The 21,900-nt window shown below is 37.3% G+C and overlaps 1 protein-coding gene across 5 annotated transcripts in view; it reads right to left on the bottom strand.

Moving 5' to 3' along the window:
• CNKSR2 (connector enhancer of kinase suppressor of Ras 2) overlaps positions 1–21,900 on the bottom strand; it is a 206,790-nt gene that overhangs the window by 52,656 nt on the left and 132,234 nt on the right. For all 5 annotated transcript variants that reach the window (XM_038148923.1, XM_038148914.1, XM_038148931.1 and 2 more), the window contains 3 exons: positions 4,186–4,234; positions 3,155–3,327; positions 980–1,053 (listed from right to left, as the gene is read on the bottom strand). In XM_038148923.1, the coding sequence (XP_038004851.1) occupies positions 980–1,053; positions 3,155–3,327; positions 4,186–4,234 (296 nt within the window). The remainder of the gene's footprint in view (positions 1–979; positions 1,054–3,154; positions 3,328–4,185; positions 4,235–21,900) is intronic.

Here is a 21,900-nt window from a genome sequence, read left to right as displayed (position 1 = left end):
CAGACTCAAGCTAATGTAGCTTTTTTTTTTTAAACTCAGTTTTTATCTTCTGCCCTTTGAGACCATCTTGAAGTGTAGAGCTCATCCTAAAGAGAGATACAGATCAACTGATACAAGGTTGGTGCTTTCCATAGAACTGTAGGTAGTACAAATCATAGCATTTTGCATTTGAAAATTATGTTTTGGATGAATTTCAGCAATTCTAGTCTTGTTTAAAAAAATGTACAAATCATGAGAAGGCAAGGCAAAAAAGTTTTGAACAATAATGACTCTAAAAATATCCCCGTGGGAGCATGCACCTGTCACATTGCTACACATACTTGAATTTAACTAAAAAATAAATGGATTTGTGCAATGGCACAAATCTGGACAGCAGCAAAAACAGGTGAGAAGAAATGTTCTTCGAGACCTTTAGGTCATGTAACAAAAATACAAATCACTGTCATCCTCTTTTCTTTGCTCTACCCCAGGACTGAAATAATGTCTCAGCAAACTTTGAGATGATGCTAACTAATTTGGAGTTACATTACATATTGATGCCTGGCCATGAACTTAGGGACTTTCTTATTTGGATGGTCTCTGTATTATACTTAAAGCTGTTTACTGAGTATAAAGAACATAAAGACTCTCCAACCCTCAACAAACAAAACAAGTAGCAAACCCAAACAGAAAGGAAAAAAAGGAAAGTAGAGCTAGGAAAATAAAGAGACAGAAGCAGCCAAGCAGCCTTCTTGCTCATAATTAATTTTGGTCTAGTCAAGCACTGTGGTTCACGATGAAGTGAAAAAATAGCCTTCTTTGGGCAGGATAGCACTCCATATGGAAAAAAAAAAATTGTGTTTTTCATATGAGCTTATTCTGTGATACAACCTCATGACAATTGTAACAAAGTCCATTATCTCCCTGTTCTAAGGGAAAACCTTGTCTTTTGTTTGCACTTCATTCATTGTATCATTGCATTATTTTTAAGCATGCTTACTATTTCTTGCGGCATTCACTGGCTCTGTCAATTTTAAATTCAGGTAGACTGATGAATCCTTCTGCTTTTTCATCCTGCAAAGATAGTTCCAGATATTACTGTAGCTAAAGTGTAAGGAAAAAAAACCCAGCACGCTGAAAACTTACAAATATCTTCACTTGCCTGCTTCTTAAAAAAGGAATACTAATGTCTGCTCTGCTCTGGCAAATCTCCCACAGAAGTCACTGGGACTTCTGCTGAAGTAGCAAAACAGATCCCTTGGTGAAAAATACAATTTTAAATACCCAGTTTTCTGAAAAAAATTCACAGCTGAACCAACATTTGAAAATATACAAAGTGACCAAATGTATTCAGTCAATTAGTTATTGTAATTAGTTAATTTTTGGGGAAAATGGACTAATTAGTAAGGAGAAATGCAGCCTAGTGGAAGAAACAGAAAAAGCAATTTCAATGGGTGTTGTTTATCATTTTTATGTATCACAGCTAAGAGGCATGATATTTCTTCAGCTACTTTTATCTCCCTACAACATTCAGAATATATCTGACCCTCCTCCCCTTTCCTCTGAAGATTTTACAGAGTTTATTTTATCAGCTATGCAATCTCCCTTGACTTCTCACAGTTTGAAAGCATTATTTATATTAAGCTACTCTTACATCAATAACACAGACACAGTTATTTAACTGCTCATAACTTTGCATGCAAAATTAATCAAAATTAATACAGGATCATAGAAATGAAGCTGGAAAACACACAAATGTATGTGAAGAAATATACATCTTTTCCTAAGAGTTTAAATGGTTATTTACACCATATATGCAGTCCATATGATTATACACCTTCCTAAAAATAAGTAAAAGGCACAAATCAGCATATAAAACTGGAGCTGGAGTCATTATGTGGAAGGTACAGGGTTGTAACTGGTTCTGCATTAGTGGGTATTTTAAAAACAAAAAGATGTTGTTTAGAATAATCTTGCTATTTTTTTTGAATGGTTGCCCAGAGAAACAGAGTTTTGGCAAGGGCAGTGCTTGCTTGTCTGTCCACCTGCCACTGAGGCACCCCCTACCAGCCTTTGACTCTACTGGTGATGACAGACACTGTGCTGAGGGAGCTGAGATCTCAAAAATAACCAAAATTCAGAAAACCCCAGGGAAGCTTGGGATGGGGTGGGAGACGGAGGTGCTGAGAGCTCTGCCCTCCGCATGGGAAGTACGGCACTGCTCAGAGCTGCTCCTTGGACCCAGCTGCTGACCACTCTCTGCACTTGTAGGCATCAATTACTGCCCTGATGAAAACCTTGCAGTAGCCAAGGGAGGGAGAATGGAGAGGAGGGAGTTAGGGTTACTGATCTGAAGCTGGGATCAAGGCACAAATGGAACGAGTCTGAGAAAACAGGCTTCGAGAGCTCTGGCCATGGAACAACTTGTTCTCTGTTTACTCAGGGAGAAGTTGGGGATTACTTTGAAAAAGTATGTGCAAATGCTTGCTGTAATTAAAAGAACAAGTGCAGGACAGAGTGCATACAGATGTTAACAATGGTTTTATCTCAGCATATTTACTAATGAGTCTAATAGGATTAAAAATCAAGGTATCATAACACTGGCAAAAAGCTTTGCAGCTAAAGCTGATATGTGTACCAATGCAGAAAATGTTGGATAATCAAAGCTGTACACAATTCAGCTGGGATGCTCCTGTGCTTTTAAGTTCAGCATTTATGAGCACTGAAATCGTATCAAAAGCTACAAAGAAAAAACAACAGGAGAACAGAACGGAGAAAACAGAACTATCTTCCTTAATTGCCTAGCAGAGATAAACAAGGAACACCAGGCAGCACAACATTAAAGTTTACACTTCCATGACTAAGCTTGAATGACAGGATTAAGTAATTACCTTTTTGCTTTCAAGGGTTTGAGGATAAATTTATTCTAAACTAGTGTCATGAGGACACAGAAAACTGTGTTATTTCTCCATGTAGTAAAAGGTGAATTGGAAGGAACAGATATCTCAAAACCTTCACGGTAATTTTTTCAGACAGTTAATATTCATTTCAGTATGATTATTTGGGTGAATAAAGTTATTAACACATATAAGCACCGAAAGCATTGTTTTCACACTAAATCCTGACCACAGCACTACACAAAATATTCACTGAGAGCACGAGTACAGATGTTTACCTCTTCGTTGATATACCAATATAGAGATGTGTCCTTCAGGACAAACCAGTACTTTTTCCATTTTTGGGAGAAATAACTCTTGGCATCTTTCTTTTTCCAAAGCCAGCCTTCACAGTCCCCTCGACCAAGATCTTTACATGAGATCCGTCTTTTGCTTTTACCAGGAATAGGAGCTGAAAATGACAATGAGGTGATGTGAAAGCATTTGATTTGTCCACTAAACCAACAACATAGCTAGTCAGAAAGCACTATATATATGTTTAAGAAAATTAATAAAAAATTTCAACCTCAAATTTCCATGAAAAATATTACAAGCATTCTATTTTGACCACAAAGCTTGTGCACATCGCCATAATTTAAAGGCCAAAGCAAATAAAATCAAACCATGTTCAGCATCTCAGAGCTCATATCCTATAGATAAGACAAAAAAAAAATGCAACACAGAAAGAGAAGACAGAAGACACTATAGAGAAAAGAAAGGCAAGATATTTAAAAATAAGAAAAATGCTTATTTGTAATTTTCAACAGATTAATATTTCACATTAGAATAAAGCGCACAACATATAAATTCATGTACTTCCCACTTAGTTACCAAATACAACTATTTAAGTACTTCACAGGTGTTCACAAACCTCTCTTTGCAGCTCTTTTTGAAACTAAACAGTTCCTAAGGCCTTTGTACTTCAAAATCAAAGGAGGAAAATTTACTATGATATAAATTACCTGAGAGCGTAGGTAATGAGCAAGTGCTGCAGTGAGGCATTACCTGAACACAGCTGGAAAAACCAACCCTGGCCCCAAAGAGGCTAGAGTCTAAGTATTCAAAAAAAGAAGATAAAAGCAGATACATGAAGGTAGAGGAACATTAGGTAACTATGAGACATCAGAAATGGACTAATACATTCTCAACATGATCAACTGAACATTTTATTGGAGCTAACAAGTTAGAGTTCCTCACATACTGCAATACCATAAAATTAATCTTGGCAATTCCCTTCCTACCCATATATGAAAACAAATTTACTTTTTACCTTTGTTCTTCTTTTTACTTTTCTGCTGTAGAGAAGACTGTTGAAATGTCTACAAGAAAATCAAAATGGAAAAAGTGAAAATACAATGTTTATATTCAACCACATACTTATAATAAAAAAAACGTTATGTGAAGTGATCTCAGGTGACACCAACCAAGAGACTCCTAGGCCTAAGAAAAAAGGTGATTTTAGTTCACCTGTTCATAAGGTTGTAAAGCAAAAGCACACTGTCCTGCATCTCAAAACAGATCACCAGTTAGGTTGCCAAACCAACTGTAGTTTCTGTCCAAAATGGTCCCTCTCCTCTTGTTCTGTTAATAAAGAAGGAATAGCTCTCCTTGTTTACTACAGTAATGAAGTTACACAGCCCATGTATTTCTAATGTATACACTAAATAAAGTATTCTTGACATCTATATGTAAAAATGACACACTGCCTAATACAGGTGTGGATGTATTCATACAATGGTCGTTAGCCCATCAGACAATTTTCTCAGAACCAGGCCTAGTATTCTGAAAGACATCAGTAAATTCTGCTTGATCACAACTGTGAAAGAAGTCTCCCAAATAAAAAGTCTGAACTAGAACTTTATTTTTTCACCAGGCTTTTAAGTGGAACTGTTTCCCTCCAGCTGTTCCATTCCCACAAACGAACGCACTCCTTTGACAATGAGACAGGATGGAAATTGCTCCTTTATTTAAGATCTTAGCTTTTAAATAAGATCAGTAAGTATTAACACATTTTATAACCATTTCTGTTTAAAAACTTTGACTTAGATAAACACAATCTCCAGTGAACTAATAAAAAAAAATCTGTAATGAATCAGCCAAAATTTGAAGACGTGATTTGACTTGTTTTGAACTTCATTTTTCTAGAAAGGCAGACAAATGTTATCAGTGTTAAAACTAAGCAAAGGCTACATTTGAGTGTCTGCTTATTAAAATGTTCTATTTCAGCTCGCCAGGAATCAACACAGAAATCAATACTTCTGTGCCACTTGGTAAAAATAAATCTAAGCAAAAGCACTGGCAGTTCTGCCATTCCAAATACTGTTCCTAGTAGTAAGACAAACCCTCACCCTAGTTTACAAGACTAGGTTCAATTTAAAGAGCAGCTTTGGTTTTGCACATGGCACTCAGTGCTATGGCTTAATTGATGTGATATTGTTTGGTCAAATGATTGACTTGATGATCTTGGGAGTTCTTTTCCAACCTTAATGACTCTAATTCTGATTTTCTCCTCCCTGCTTCCCACACCCTGAGCTCACATGCAGCAGACTCAGCTTCAAAGGGATCTCTTGCCTCACAGCTGAGAGATTTTCATGCAGCAAAAACTAACATGCCCATGGGGAAAAATTACTAGCAAGACAATAATTAAGTGTAATTAAAAAATGTAACTGACTTGCTAGATGTGCTGATCCCTGGGAGACCGTATCTGACAAAACCTACTCCACTGTATTGCCACCTCAGTGGGTCAAAGGAGGCCTCCACTGGGAAGCAAAAATAGGATCCCACTCATTTTCATTTGTCTCTTGTCCTTTATCTTCTGCTACTGGTAGCAATTAAATCAGTACCAGCTCTCAACAAACCAAGACAGCAACACCCATCCCACTTACATCCCATGAAATATTTCAACCTGCGAAGGACCAGAAGAGATCTTAATGACCCAGGAATAACAGAGTGCCTGAGCAGAAGTGTGTAACTCCCTGTGAAAATCTTATTTAATTCAAAGTGGATGAAAAAATACACACACATCAAATAAAAAAATACACACACAAATCCCAAACTTTAGCAATTCTCAGTTCACAACTCAGACAGTTTCATTCTGCTGTTTGACATTTCTGCTCTATTATTTTTACAGTGTCAAAAGAGAAAAGGAAAATATCTGCTCCATTTCCTCACAAGTAATTCTGAGAGCAGGTGAGAACACATGAAAAGCCTTCTCTTTAGATGTTTTGTCTGTAAGTTGAACCTGCAAACCTCAGTTCACACCTCTTAACTTCTGAGTCAGTTTTTGGGAAGAAAGGGTAATGAAGGGGTATCAGTTTGTAACAGGAAGAAAGCATGAAATTTACATGCCTAACCATTTCCCCATACATGATGTTATATTGCAAAATAGAGAGGTTTTATTAAATTCAGCTATTATTCTAAATTAGCTCATTGATTTAAATCATAATTAAGGGCAAATTCTTCAACTGAGAGTTGTTCCTGGGACTCTTTCAACTGCAGTGATTTTAACTAACACTTTAGATTATTTTACATAGACTTCAGTTGACCCTTTGCAAAAAACAACACCATCTTTTTTCTTAACTCAAAAAATGTTTATGTAATATAAAATATGAAATTGGAGAACAACAACAACAAAAAAAGTGAAGATGAAATCTAAAAATGCTTATTTTTTTTTGCTTTTTTAGGAAGTCAATGAATGCAATCTACAGCCTCTTACCAGTTGTAAGATAATGCTTAGTATTGTTTTCTCTGTGGTGTCAGGAGGTCATGTCCTTCCTCCTGATCAGAACAAGGCTTGCTTTGAAGCCAGCACTGGATCCTGTCCTGGGTCATCCCTAGCCTAGATAAACTATCTCCAAAGAGGTTGATTTCACAGCTTCTTTAAGCAACCTGTCCTAATGTTGGCCACCATGTTTCCCCTTTTACAGCTTAATTCTGTGATGTGGCAAATATGGAAGCAATTTAGAAGCAAACTACTTCTAAATTCCATGAACCCCAAAAGCATGGATTTAAACCAAAGCCAGAAATTCAGCTGTACTAATGCAAACTTGCTGTAAGACATTGTTTAATCATTGTTTAAGACATTGTTTTTGTTGCCCACAAAGCCAGATTCAATGCATGTTCACTGCATATTGAGTCTGATACACCTTGAGCTTTGAATAACTGCTTTCATAAACATCTTGTCCCAGTTTCCAAGAATCCATCTCCTCTACTAATTCTGAGAGCAAGCATGAAGTGAAATAGAAAGCAGCATTCTACATTAAAGAAAGTCATTATTAACTTAAAATAATGAGTAAAGTGGAAACAAGATGGACACTGAAAAGATTAAATAGATGAGTACCCTAAGACCAGCAGAAATTGGCACTCCTGAGAAAATTTGAAACTGTTTAATAATATTCTGAATTATATGCTTTCCAGTCATCCAAAATACAACTAGAAAAACTTTCCATTACCCAAAAGAAAGGTGTAACTTGATGTTTAACATACATCAAAACCCCTTTGAATCCACTGAGACTCACTGAATTTTTTAGACACAATTAATTTCTCCTGTGATATGTGATCTTTGAGCTTGTCTTATTTAATAATACACCTAGATTAAGCCCTTTGATAAGTGCATCTCTAAGGAGAATATCAAAGAAACATTTAACATATATATAAGCCTGCCTTTCCTATTAGCAGCCTCGAAGGACATGTATTTTAAGAGGAATAAAACACCATTTATTAAAGGTTTTTTTCTGTTTCTGGTTTGTTGTTTTGGTTTTTGTGGGGTTTTTGTGTGAGTTTTTTTGCTTGGTTTTTGTCTGTTTGGTTTTTCTTACAAATGTTCTAGCATGCCTCTAGCCCTACCCTTCTGAGCTCTTAGCTGCAAATTCCAAGAGCCAGTGGAGATTTAATCGTGCAGGGAGGAGCCATAACAGTCCCACTCTTTCTGCAACTGTTCAATACCAGACTTGCTGTGTGGGTTGTATTTCCTCTAACAGTCTTCAAAATGATTGACAGAGTTCCAAAAGGCCAGCAGACTGCACACCTGTAAAGAGCAACCTGCCCCAGGGCAAAGCCTTTTGGGATTACAGCACAGCAATGCAGCTGCACTGTAAAAACCTGCAGGTGGAGGCTCATACCAACCAAAGAGATCACCACTGGCCCGTAATTGTACTTGCTCTTTAGCAAGAAAATAATCCCCTACAGGTGGTCTAATCAATATTATCTGCACACAATCACACATCAGCATCTTTGTACGTGTAACACAACATTTTCAAGAAATGAGAGTATCGTGTTTCTGTCTCATTCTCAGAGTTATTCAGGTTTCTCTCCTGGGAGAAAGTATTTATTATTGGTTAGTCTGGTGACTGCTCTGTATTTGCTCAGAACAGAAACAAGATTGAAAATTAGTCTTTAATGTTCAGAAGCCTGAAAATGTGACTTATTTAGTAGTAATTTCATAGCTCTCTATATGGAAAACTGTATTTAGATGAAAGTGGGAAATTACTTAAGTTTCAATGAATTTATTTGTTTCATGCCAAATAGGAAACTTAATAAACTGATCTTTCAATACTAATATTAAATTGGAGTGAAACTGCTATCAGAAGAGGAGAATGTTTGATAAAACTGTTATGATGAAAGTTAGAAAATTTATATTCCAGTTGATAGCTCAAATAAAAGTAGAAAACAAATAGACTGGTAATCAAAATGATGAACTGGAGAAGATTAGTTATTTTGACAAGCTTCAAGAGTCTGAGGAAGATGTCTAAAGATTTGAGGTTAAGCTGCTCCTTAGAACTTCTCTAAGATCTAATATAAATTAGATAGGTGTGACCAACAGAATGTTACATCCTTGTCAAAAAAAAAAAAAAATATATATATATATAATAGTTATATGAACTTCATCATGGTTACAGAATTTTTAGGTCTACCAAAAAAGACCACAACTGAAGATTTCTGAAGGAACAGATTGACCCTAGCAACTAGTACTATATTGGACAGCATTTAAAATTCTCATTTAAGGGCTTTTTTGTTTCTCCACTATTCTTCAGAGATTTTTCACTCATTTTAATAAAACTGGAAGAGAGAATCAGTTTATGGAAAAAATAATATCCAATCCTTCCAGCCAGATCTGGGCTCAGTCTGATTGAAAGGGAAAATGGCACATATCTATAGCTTTATTTAGAGCTCGGGTCAAATCCAATTTTTCTCAAGCTTCAAGTTTAGACACTAAGGAACTGTTTACAGGCAGGCACTTCCCCTCTGTCACTGTAAGATAGCTTTCTCTAGTTTCAGCAGGGTAGCTTGCAACACATCTGATTACTGGAACTTTCTGCTACAGATGGAAAAGCCAGTATCTGGGAGAAAAATGAAAGCTGGTTCTGCCAATCATATCATTGATCTCTCACTTTGAGAGATCTTCTCAATGCTTTGAGAACACTGGCAATGTTCTATTTTCAGTTTTGATATACCACATACACATTTCTCTGCATTTGGTGTGTTGGGATCTAAAATTTCAGAGCTAAAAGAAGACTGAAAAGAGGGAAATGCAAACCTATTTAGATACAACACTTTTCATTGGTATTAACATCTCATGCTTAAGGGTACTTAAGCACACCACAGGATTTTGCCAAAATCTTTTCTGTTTACCATCTTGTTTAGTCTCCATTAAGAGCCTATAGCAGACAGTACTAATTATTTTAATGGATATTTGTGGAAAATAAAGTTTTCAAGGACTGTGTTACAAAGATATGTTGAAGACCTCTGTCAGATCAGAAAGTTTGAAACCTCCTGCCAATCAGCAGCAGATATTCGTTCTTGCACAATGACCACCAGGAGAAAGAAACAGCATGTATGTGCCTTAAGAGTTTTTTACTGCATAAAAAAACGTAGGCTGATATCTTGAAGCTGCCAGCTTTTTTATATGCCTCTGAGGTGAGCAATGGCTGTATGAGCTGCGCAGGATGGTCTCCTTATCACACAGTCTACAAGGGCTGATAACATCAGAGGTGTCTATTCTTTTTACACAACTGCTCCTGTGTCTGCTTACCCCAGACAAATAGGCTAGCTAAGGGCAGAACTGCAGTTGTCTGAAATGTGATAGCAAGCACAGCTTTTCTGCTCAGGGATTCTTATTCATTCTCCCATTTCTAAATGTTTTCCTATCATTTGGCGGGGTGGGGGGGCTCTGCGGCAAATATTACAGTAGCTGGATACACTCAGCAGTTGAAGAAGATGGTGCAGATATTTTGTGTGAAGTTGTTACCATAATGAATGCAAAATTAAAATGATTTTTTAAATCTACAGGCTATTTGGAAAAATAATATGCTGCTTTCCACCACCAGCCATTAAGCCACAGGACTCTTTAAGTGAAATACCAAAGCAGTAAAACTCCTGGACAACATTAACTTTAAATGAGAGTTCTCATATTCCCCCAGTCTTTTTGACCGACATAACAAGAACTGCAGCAGTGTCACAGCTGCCTGAAGCAAATGAGAATAAACAGTTAAACTAGAAAAGTGCTGCTCATTAGGATAATTTATTCTGTGATCATTCTTCTGCTCTACATCTACTTTGAAACGTGTAATTTTGGTACCTCCCACACTACTTTTTATTGACAGTAAGAAATCTAGGAGGGAAAGGGAGGATTCAAAAACTCTATATATCCTTTAATGGCAAAAGTCCAAGATGCATCAGTTGCTCCATCACTGTGTGTTTCAAGTGCATCCATTTAAGAAGGAAAATAGAAACTAAAGTATCACCTGTCACAGAACAGTATTTAACCCTTTATTTGGATTTCTACTCCCCATCAGTTCCAGTTTATCCTCTTATTGAGGTGAATGGACCAGTCAGAAAAACCACAAAACAACTGAGGCAGGAAATCAGCCCTGGAGATCATTTCATCCAGCCTTGCTGCTCAAAGCAGACTCCAGCAGAGAAAGTTGTTCAGGGCTGTGGCCAGTTGTGTTTTTAGTATCTCCAAGATGGAGACCCCACAAACTCCACGAGCAACCTGCTCCAGTTAAACCATCTTCACAGTTAAAGTATCTTTTTCTTATGTTTATACGGAATTTCCTGTATTTCAGTTTTTATCCATTGCCTTTTGTCCTTTCACAGTGTGTCTGAGACAAGTCACCCCAAAGGCCTCATGGATATTTGTGCCCTGCTGCTATGCCCCTCCAGTAGATACCAAACTTTGCAATTTCCTCCAGGAAGAAAATCTTGGTTTGCTTAGAAAATTTCTGTGCTATTCACAGGGAATGTAGGTTTTCCTTGTATGCTTATCTAAACATTAAAACAGCAAGATGATCCAAACAGATTTTAGAAACTTATTCTTGGTCTATTATTGGATTTGAGAGGTGGTCTGTGGCACAACATGGAGCCAATCTCAGACCTTTGCAGAAGAAAACAAAGTGCTGTAAAACAGAAGTCACCCCTGGGGCATTAACAACATCTTCCACCAAGCCCATGGTGTTTGCAGAGGAAAAATCATTAGCCTAGAATAAAAGTCCCATGCCCCCTTACAACCCCATGGCGACAAGCACATACACCTCCTTCTGCAGCGGAGGGAGCAACACTTCTGATTGTGCCCCTCAGCATATCCCTTTCATACTCTGACTGTGTGACAGAAAAAAGTGCACACGATGTAGGCGGTCTGAGAAAACAGATTTCTGCTTTAAGGAAGATACACTATTGCAAGTTACTCTCTGTTAGCACTTGGACATAATATGCTTCAGGGAAAGAAACAGAAAACTCCTGGCTTTCAACAGAGGGGAAGTTTTCAGGGGTAAAAGAAGGAAAGAGTTTCTGTACATCAGGAATTATACGTTCTGTTAAAATTTATACTGACCATGTCCATTGCCCTTATGAATTAAGGCAGAAAAAGAACAGTTCATTGCAGGATAAAAGTCTCATTACTTGCTGGAATTCAGTAAAATTTCCTCTAAGCATAAGATGAAGCAGAACTTTGCAGAAGGTGGGGAAAGATAACATTAGGTCTTTTTAATTCTGAGCTGGCCATGGTGATTTTAGGGGTACAAACCAGCTTACAAGAAGTTTTACACATCACTCTAAAGCCAGAAATCTGTAGTGTTGGAAATGCTATCTACTTGGGTTTATCTGAAAGCAAAGGGATACACTTGAGAAGTGGACAAAAAGCAGGTATTGCTTTATGAAAAATACCAGATTGCTTTTTCCTGCACGGCGCAGTAGCAGAGATGGATTGGCTGACTCAGGGATCAGGCGCTAAGCAACAAGCACTTCTCTCCAGCAAAACAGAAACACCCAATAAAACAGCTTCAGCTCAGGAGCTGCAGTACTGCAAAGAGCCATTTTCCTCCCAGGTGGAACCGTACAATCTCCCATATTGTGTGTTAGCAGCAGGCTCAAGAGGCCACCACTGTGTAAGTGGGGCAGAGACTCCTGTTGAGTCAAAACCACTACTTGGAAAAAATCCCTTGCTCAGAAACAATGGAGCTCTTTGTCCAAGCATTTTGATAAAATGGCACTTTGAAAGAGGCACATGTGCTCCATTAATTCAAACAGCATTTCCATCACTCAGTACAAGTTTTTTAGAATGCCAAATTTCATGACACATGGCAGCCAGTGTCCTTGGTTAAATGCTTTCAGAGTCCTGGTATCTCCCTCTCCTTTGTGCAGAGAAGAGAACAGAGAGAGCCAGTAGAAAAGTCAGGCCCTGGATCAAAGTTCTCCTGGATGTGACAATCCCCAGCATATTGCAGTGGTAACTCACGCTGAGTCCCCTCTGTGCAATACCTGACATAAACTTCTCTGCTACAATGTGCTGCACTTCATCTCTTCTTTATCAAAGGGAAATAACCAAGGGACTAAATAACTTATTGTACATTAATAAAAAATAAAACTGTGCTACTGTGATTGTACCAGCTACAGGTAATGTAGCTTACTCTTGTACAAACAATGCTAACACCTACAAAAGTAATGGTCCTCTACCAGGTAATAAAAGCAGGATAAAATCTGGAATGATTCTACGAAATAGGTAACAGAAAAAAATACAGAATGGGCATGTGAAAGGAAATTAGGAAATGTTCTGAGATGAGAAATTTATTAGTGTATAGATCTACATCTCTAGACCATATAAAATTATACTTTTAGACCATTATATTCTATGCAGTAAGGAATAAATCTAGACTGGCAGAGCTGGACTAGATGACCTTTACAGTAACTCTCTCATTTTTAAAGAATTCCCCTGCTTTGCCATTTAAAGAAATTATGACAGGCCATTTTTTCCCCTCATGGTCACAATGCAAAAGAAGGTAATAGAGAAAGTTTAAACAAAAATTTTCCACAAAAGACTCCCACTGTGCTACACAATGGCCCATAAACCAATCTCACCTCATCTCTAGAGGATTTTGCTTTGCTGCAATAAGTAACTCTGGATTTTAGTAATGATCAGAGAGTATACAGAATTAGATGTAAAATCTCCTATGTTCAATACTTTCAAATTTCATTTGGGCAACCACTTCCCCAATAAGAGCAAATTAATGGTATTAACTATTTCTTTCAAAGGGAAACAATGCAGATGTGAAAATATTCTCTAATCTGTGACAGGAATAATATACCTCAAGAACAATGCAGATATTATTCCATATAATTAAAAGAACTTAGCACTCCCTCCCAAGGAGACTAACTATTACTGTTTCACAAGATATATGCTTAAACAGATCTCAAATATAAAAGCTGCATATGCACATCTACTCTCTTCAGTCTTGAGTTCAAAGGACTGAGAGTCTAGAGCTGGGGAAACAGATGTGAGATTACTGAGGCACATTCCCGAGATGATTTTAGCTAAGCAGCAATGAAACAACAGAAACTACTCCTTAAATCCAAGCAAGTTGCTATCCTCTCAGCTATTGCCAAAACACCTGTTTTGTTGTTCATCCCCAACTTTCCTGCCATGGGGCCAGACAAGCAGTGCTGCAGGTTGGCCAAGAATTCAGTCTCCATCTCAGGAGGTGTTTAACATCCAGATGGGCAAAATCCTGAGAAGCCTTGTCTGACCTCAGAGCTTGCCCTGCTTTGAGCCAAAGACCAGACCACAGAACCCCTTGAGGTTGCTCCCAGACTGAATTATCCTATTATCCTATGCAGTTTATGCTGATTTCTGAGGCATCTTGTTTTTCTGTAGCAAATTCATTAGATGCCGTGCTCTTGCTGGCATCTTTCCTTCCCTCTGTCCAACATTTTACTTGCAATTATGACAACTGGCTACCCATTCACCCAGTTTATCACCTTTTACTGGTCCTATCATTAGTAACAGCAATTCATACCCTATTTGAATGTGGAATTTAGTACAGATCTGAATAGGATTAAGTGAAAGAGATTAACTGTAATAGCAGAGGACCCAGAGACCCCTCTATTCCTCTCTGTTGATTGCGTGAGACTAAAAATAATATAAAGCCATCTTCCATTAGTAAGGAATTAATATGCTTTTTCTCTCTTGCTTTTTCTCTCAGAAATATAGATTTATTTTGAACCAAATTTTTACCAAACTCTGATGGAATAGCAAAAAATTACCTTTGACCACAACAATGTTATGGCTATGGCAATCATTTTCCAACTGTCCCAAGAAAGGCATATTTTGCTTATTGGTTAACTGTTTTACTGTATTGTTTGTTTTATATGCTGTACAGGTCACTTATGACCTAGATGAAGTTTCTGCACAGATTTTAACAACATGAATACTATTTTTATCATTTCTTTTGTGCCTGTTACATTTGTCAAGTGCTGCATTCAAATAAAAGGATACATACAGGATTGTTTAGATGGTTTCTTTTGGGCGTGTAGAAGGTGGCCCTGTCCTGGAACCACTATTCCAACTTTTAGAATGTGAATGAGACATGCTGCTCTCCTGTCTGAATCAAACATACAAACCCACAAGTACCCAACTGAAAGAAGCCCCGCATGTGTAGGCATTCAAAGCTGCCCATGGCCAATGTGGCTGTGGAACATGATGGTGTTTCAGACTCATGAAGGCAATAGGTAAAAATTTCCTTTTACATTTCTTCTCCTTATCCCACTTTTTCCATAACTTTTTCAGCGTTGTTCTTTCTTAATGTCTCTCGGAGCAAAGGGCTGTCTATACCTGAAGCACAGATCAGGCTGATGAGAAATGGATAGAAGCTCACGATGCCTTCACAGCACAACTGCGTTTACTTCTTTGCACTGCATTGTATGAAACATTCTACTAGCACTTTTGCCTCTGAATAGACTTTGAGGCTTTTAAAATAACTCCAAATCAGATTATTTTATAACTTCATAAGCCTCTTCAGCTTAGTTTCTACTGCAGTGCAGTGAGTTCCTTCCATTTCCACACATGTGGACCCAGCTACCATCACAGCCTTATTTCCTCATTACATGCTCACGGATAGAAAAGGGAGCAAGGAGCTGAAGTCCTAAAACAAGACAAAAACCCCCCTAAGGCTACAAAAACTCAGCTGAGATGTGACCAGTATAACTGAAAGGTGTAAATATCGTAAATGCTCCAGTCAGCTCCAGAGAGGGACATCCAGGTGCTCAGCTCTTACCAGCCAAGCTCTGCTGGAGCTTCATGAACGTGAGGTACCTGAGGAGAAACTCAGGCACCACAGCAGCTCCGAGTGTTGGACTTCCCCACTGAGGTGGCAAGGGGCCTCCTTCCAGTCCAGTATGAGACAGCTGTCTTTGAAAAGTCTAGACATCAGGAGAAATTACAGTTTTTTTCCCTTGTGAAATTTTAACAGCATATGTGCTACTTTTGGTAAAGACTTGTATTTTCCCCCTTTACAGCAGAAGATAGAGTGTGCACAATTAGATTTCGACTGTAAGGGGCTAACTAGCAACAAAGCAGTGAAGAAATTATTTTTAAAATAATTTCTTACTGTGGTAATTAGAGACTGAAATTTTTCACCCCTATTTCTAAAACTGTTCGTTATGTTTATTTAATTTCTGGACAGTTACTTGAAATCCAGTGCACTTTCCTAGCTGGGAATATAAAAATGCCAATAGTTTTTAACTGTAATTTTTTTACATTACCTAATTCTTAGATTAGGTAATTTTTTTACATTACCTAATTCTTAGATTTTCAAAAGAGAGTTTAAGATTTCTTCTGCAGATAATTAAAGCATATAAGTCTGTAATCTATCTGCAAGTTTCAGTATTATTTAATACATATATTTAAATGGAGATAAAAGACCACAGCAAAGAAGTAACACTAAGTCAAATATTAACAAAATTTATGGAGATTTTATTGGAAAATATTTTTTACTATGCACTTAGGTTAAAGTGGACTTTTATACCAAACTGCTAGATTTTTATTCTATAACAATTACATGTCTATCTATAGACTATCGTGAAAACAGGCAGGAGAAAAAGAAAAAGGGAGCCTTGTTATTTAAATACTGCCATAGTTGGACTCCAGACATTTTTAAGATAAAAATTTTTAAGAAAAAAACCAACTCCATCTGCTGTAATGGTACAATGACATTCAAAATTTCAGACACCTACCTAAAATCTGTGCAACTGATTTTTAATTTGTTCTCTACAAATTTTTTTGTTTATTTACAAATATCCATAACAAAAAATTTAACTGAACAGAAATTCTTTAAATACTGTGATATTTACAATTATAGGAAACTGCTAGTTTTTCAGTGAGGTAGTTTTGTTAGGGCTGGTTTTTTAGTAAATCATTCTGCACTATTTAATGCTTTTTAGATGCCGTTTTTATAAAGAAGATTTTTTGTGATAGGTTCATGGGTAGCTTGCACATAATTTTATTAGGAAACTATATGCACATGTTTTGCACTTTTTAAAATGCTAGTTATTGGGTGCTACGATTAAAGGTTTTATAAATACATGCACATTTGATTCAAGAATTTTCATCAAAAACGATGTAGTTTAAGTATTTTCACTTTTTAGTTCCTTTCAGTCTTTCTGCAGAGAGGAACAGGAGAAGTAAGGGAAAATCAACCACTTAAGTAGACTTTCAGTTTTCAAAATCATTAGTTTTTTGGTAAATTCTTCTCTATATTGATAACACCTAAAGATACACATTTTGAATTCAACTTTTAAAAAACATTTTCCTGTATTTTTTCTGGAGGGGTTTGTAGGGGGCAAGAAACACCTGGAAATATGCATGATTTAAGTAGAAGTTATTTTGGCTGAAAGTTACTGTCTCTTTCCCAATTTATATTATTAGCTAAAAACTGACTTTTGCAATAGGTCCATGAACAAATCTTCTTCACTTGAAGTATTCTCAACAAGATCACTGTTGCAGCCAGCTGACCCTTGCCTGGCCAGGGTGATGCTGCCCCACCAGCTCTGCTGGGAAAAGCCAAGGAGCTGACGTGGTGTGGCCACCTTGGGAGGACTGGAGGGAGGAACAGCTCAAACTGAACCCTGCTCTCACCACTCGTCCTTGCTGCCTCACTGGCAGAGTAGAAAGGAGAGTGCCTGGCTCTTTGTGGGTGCTCACTGCAGCAAGTATTGCTGTTAATTATGTGATTAAGAGTTATCAGGCTGCGTTTCAACCACATGGATGGTTATACATTGCTACAGGGAAAAAAAGAAGTTTACCAAAGTTGGACCAACTTAATTCAATTTGCAGCACAACTCCAGCTGATAGCTTTTATTTAATTTCTCCCTTATTAAAAGTAGAACTGGAACATTAAAGGTAGTGCATGTGTACATATCTACACATGTAAATTTAGCAAAATCCCAATGGTACAAAACTTTGATTTACCTCCTCAACCCATTACTGAGTGACCTGTTTGAGATACATGAACTTCAAGTGGCCCATTTTGCTACTAAACTTACCTTATTTTCAAATGCAAAGAAAATAACTGAGAAAACTCCACTATTAATTAAACAAATTAAAGGAGTCTGGTTATCACAGCATAGTGAGAAGCTGTTATTTTTCTGTCACTTTTCCTACAACAAGAGAGTCACTGTGTGAGTAAGAACACGAACAAGTGAGCATATACACACTGGAAAAGGCAGAGGGATAACAGGAGGCAGGAAGGGAGAAGAAACAAGGTCAATAATGTAAGTTTATCTGTGTAGGTTACAGCCTATTCTGTGTAGCAGTTATGCCACAAACAATAGCCTGTAAGCTTTTCTTCACATTGCAATGCTGCTTCTAGGCTAAGGGAAACTTGTATTGATCCAGTTAGCAGCAAATAATTATTAACCTGACATTGAACTTCTTTTGACCCATGACTCTATCTCCCTCCTAAATAACCACATTATTTTCCTTCAACAATAACAAAGCACAACACATCAAGAAAACTCCTTCACAGAAAACATAATGAACTTGAGAAACTACAACAGTATGTCAGAGTTTTCATCTCTTGTGCCCCAACAGTTCAAGACAAAATGTGCTGTTCTCTACCTACAGAAATAGATCACATTGAGCACCTGCTTGCACATCAGATTAGCAACAGCTCAAACAGTTTGCCTCAGCTTAATAAAAACATTAACACTCTGTGTTGGTTTCTTTTACAATATGAAGAAGAAAAATAGAATGCAAGAACAACAACTTGTCTAGAAATCAACGTAACACCGAAAACAATTTCTAGGATGGGGAAAAAAACCAACAAAGCAGTGCAGAAAATTTATATATGAGGATTCAGAAACACCAGAAGAGGATACAAGAGGTGCTTAGTTCACAGACAGAACGCAAATTAGTTTTTGTTTTGTTATGGTGTCAGCTATCACATTGGTAACATTCAGTGGATACAAGCAAACCCTGTTCACTTTTCAAGGCTGCAACTGAAATGTACCCTTGACCAGACAGTTTTGATTGCAATGGTGGGTCAGTAATACAAACAAAACTTTTGAAACCAGTGATTCTATGCAAGTTTAGCATCCTGACAGTCAGAAAAATGCTAGACTGCCTCAATCTTGTGATCACTTTAGAATATAACAATTCAAATCTGCTGGCATTTTGCAGAATAGCTTTCAGCAAGTAACAACCAGGCACTTCTACATTACCATGGTAATTTTTTTAACACCATCCACTTTGTTTACAGTACAAAAAATAATACCATTTCTGCTGTGGTAATTTAATTCAGCAGTGTAGTTTTTTGATCAAAGATTCTTCTTTTCTGTAGAGCCATACATAAAAGCAGCAGAAGGAGCTGAAGTCAGCATAATTGTAAAAGCTGCTTTTCTGCAGAAAAGCTCCACAGTAAAAAGGTAATCAACCTGCTCACGTCAATGGCTGCAAAATCCAAAAGGAAAGAGGCCTGGAATTGTAAAGGGAATTCACCATTAACTAGTGGGATGCATTTTAGTCCAAAATTATTTAACAGTTATATCAATGGAGTCAAAAAAGAATGAAAACATCATTGAATAAAGGTAGCACAGAATCAAAGCCCAGCGAATGACACAAAACCTAACTGCTGAGTGAGCAGCATGGCTTTTACTCCAGGGAATTCAGTAAAAGAAAAGAAAATAGAAGAAAAAAAAGAAGAAATTAAATGTGCATGCTTTCTATTTCACAGAATATGCACACTGAAAATATACTTCCAGAATGAGGAGACCCCACACCAGACCCCAGATTCCTGGAGCTTCAATATTCCTTTGTTATGGACTTGAGAATCACGGGGGCCCAGTTTGAGGGTCCAGAGTCCTTACTCTCCCCTGTTTCATACTTAGGGTTGCTTCAGAGACATGGATTATTCAGCAAGCATACCCAAGAAGTTACATGTTTCAACATGACCAATCACACACAATATTACTGTATTTAAGAACAAGGAATGCAAGATAAAAGCTTTTAGATTGGGAATATCAGTCTTGCAGATAAGTGATTTGAAATAGTATCATTACAGAAAAAATAAAACTAAAACCAAGTAACAAACATACTCTCATTCCAAGGCTATGCTTAAAATCAGTTATCAGTTCTTTAAGCATTTAAATAGAGAAGCAGTGAACAGGAATGGTTATGTAATCTTTCCATGCAGCTCCTGGGAATTTATGTGCTGTGCTGGCATACACACTTTTGGAAGGATGATAGTTTAGGATTAGATATGAAGATTTGAAAGAATTTTGAGAATGAGGAAAGGATGTGAAAACACAATCTTTGAAGAAAAACCTCAGGAGCTCATTATAACTCTTGCAAGCAAGAGGAGTCTACAAAATTATTTGATTACTACCTGTGAAATCCTATATTGAGGGATAAATTTGGTAACAAAAGATGTTTAAATCCAGAGGATAATGGTACATATGAAGCTATGCTTGGACATAGAAGCCAGGTATGGCTAACAGATGAATACTCTTAAAAACAAGAGTAATGAGGGATTGGAGCTACCTAACAAGCCTGGTGGAGTGTTCTTTAGCACTGGGACCTTATGCAAACTATTGAGGCACTACAGGTTCAAATTTAACTAAAGCCTCGTGGTAGAGGCTGCTCTTTACTTTAGGAAAATCTACTGGCTTGTAGTAGATTTTCCTAAATCTACTACACCACACAGCACAGAGTCACAGTATTCTCTCTTTCCCTGATATTCTAGCATGATGAAAACATTGACTTCTGAAAAAACCCAGACCAAACCAAACAAAAACCTCCAGCTCTTTCACTACTATCAGGGTAGTTCTTTTACTCTCAACTCATGCCTATCCAGAGGCTTCCATTTACCAATAATCTGAAAACTTTGGGAAAAACTAGGTAGCTGCTGACTGTAAAAAGAAAATTGCAATAGGACAGCCACTCTTTTAGTGATCTTTAAGATGCAATTTGAGCATAAAGTATGTTTTCATTGTCTGATTTGTTATCTTTAGCGTAATAAAATTTTACTGCAAACAGATACGAGTTCCTTGTGTGTTATCTGTCCTCCCCCATTCTTTGTCTGCTCACTGCACTGTTCATTTAAGATTAGAAGGAAAGTTCTGCCCAATTTATTACAAAACCTTTGACTCCGCTATGTGACGAAAAATGTATGCACCAGAATATCTGGGTGTCATTACCACTAAATAGAAACTCTGGAACTGCAGGATAGCAGCCAGCTTCCAGAGACAGCGTCAGTAATATTCAGCTGCAGAGCACTGTAAATGCTTTGGGAGGGGCTCCTTTCCATTTCCCATTTCTTGGACAAATGATTAGTTCAAGATTCCTTTTTCTGTTGACTTCAAGCATTTTGCTCCATAGCCAGTTAGCAGATCAATACTGATTTGTATTCTAAAGAATGGATAACCTTTACTTATTTTTATAAAGGAATAAGCTCCAACTAAACTTTCAAGTAGACACTGAAGATTTAATGGCATTACAGAGAGACATCCTTTAATGGCAATGATGCACAAGAAGGATTAGCTGATACTGGTGGAATTTGGGGTGGTAACATTTCAAGTGTTTTGTGGATGGATATCCAAAGTAAGTGAAAAATGCTTGTTGACAATTCTGTGCTTGCTGTTGCTCATTAACTTCCAAATCAGAGCTTTGAGAATCCGCCAGTTCCTGTGTACATCATTTATATTTGTACAGAATTTGGAAAATAGACTGACTATTTGATAGAGAGAACCAAAGAAAAAAATATGGTACCTTAAAATAAGAAGATTTTTGTTACTGCATAGTGTCAGGAATTTAACATATACTGAGAAACAAATGTCACTGAGAGATGAGTATTCTCTTGATACATGGAAAATGCTTATGAGGTGAATGTCTTATTACATCTAAAATACGTTGTGATCTTTTAAATCCATTTTTTGGACACACTTAAAAACAAGCAAGTTACTGCAATTTTCCTTTTGCATCCTATCCAGCAGAACTGCTACCTTCACATTTATACCTGCATTCCTGAGGGCTGTAGGCTTAAAACAGTTACATCCATTAGAGCTTCTCTTACCTCAAAGGAAAACAAACACCTCCCACAAGTTTTCCTGCCATTCTCAGGCCTCCCAAGTACCTGTTGTAAAGGGGTTCTGACAACACTTAGCACACTGCAGTGATGGAGATTCTGGGAAGAAGGTATCTAGCCAGTCAGGAAAATGCTGC

This window comes from Motacilla alba, chromosome 1, assembly GCF_015832195.1.
Source record: "Motacilla alba alba isolate MOTALB_02 chromosome 1, Motacilla_alba_V1.0_pri, whole genome shotgun sequence".
Lineage (NCBI taxonomy): Eukaryota > Metazoa > Chordata > Aves > Passeriformes > Motacillidae > Motacilla > Motacilla alba.
The sequence above is the reverse complement of the archived record's forward strand: the minus strand, read 5'-3'. Positions and strand labels throughout refer to the sequence as shown.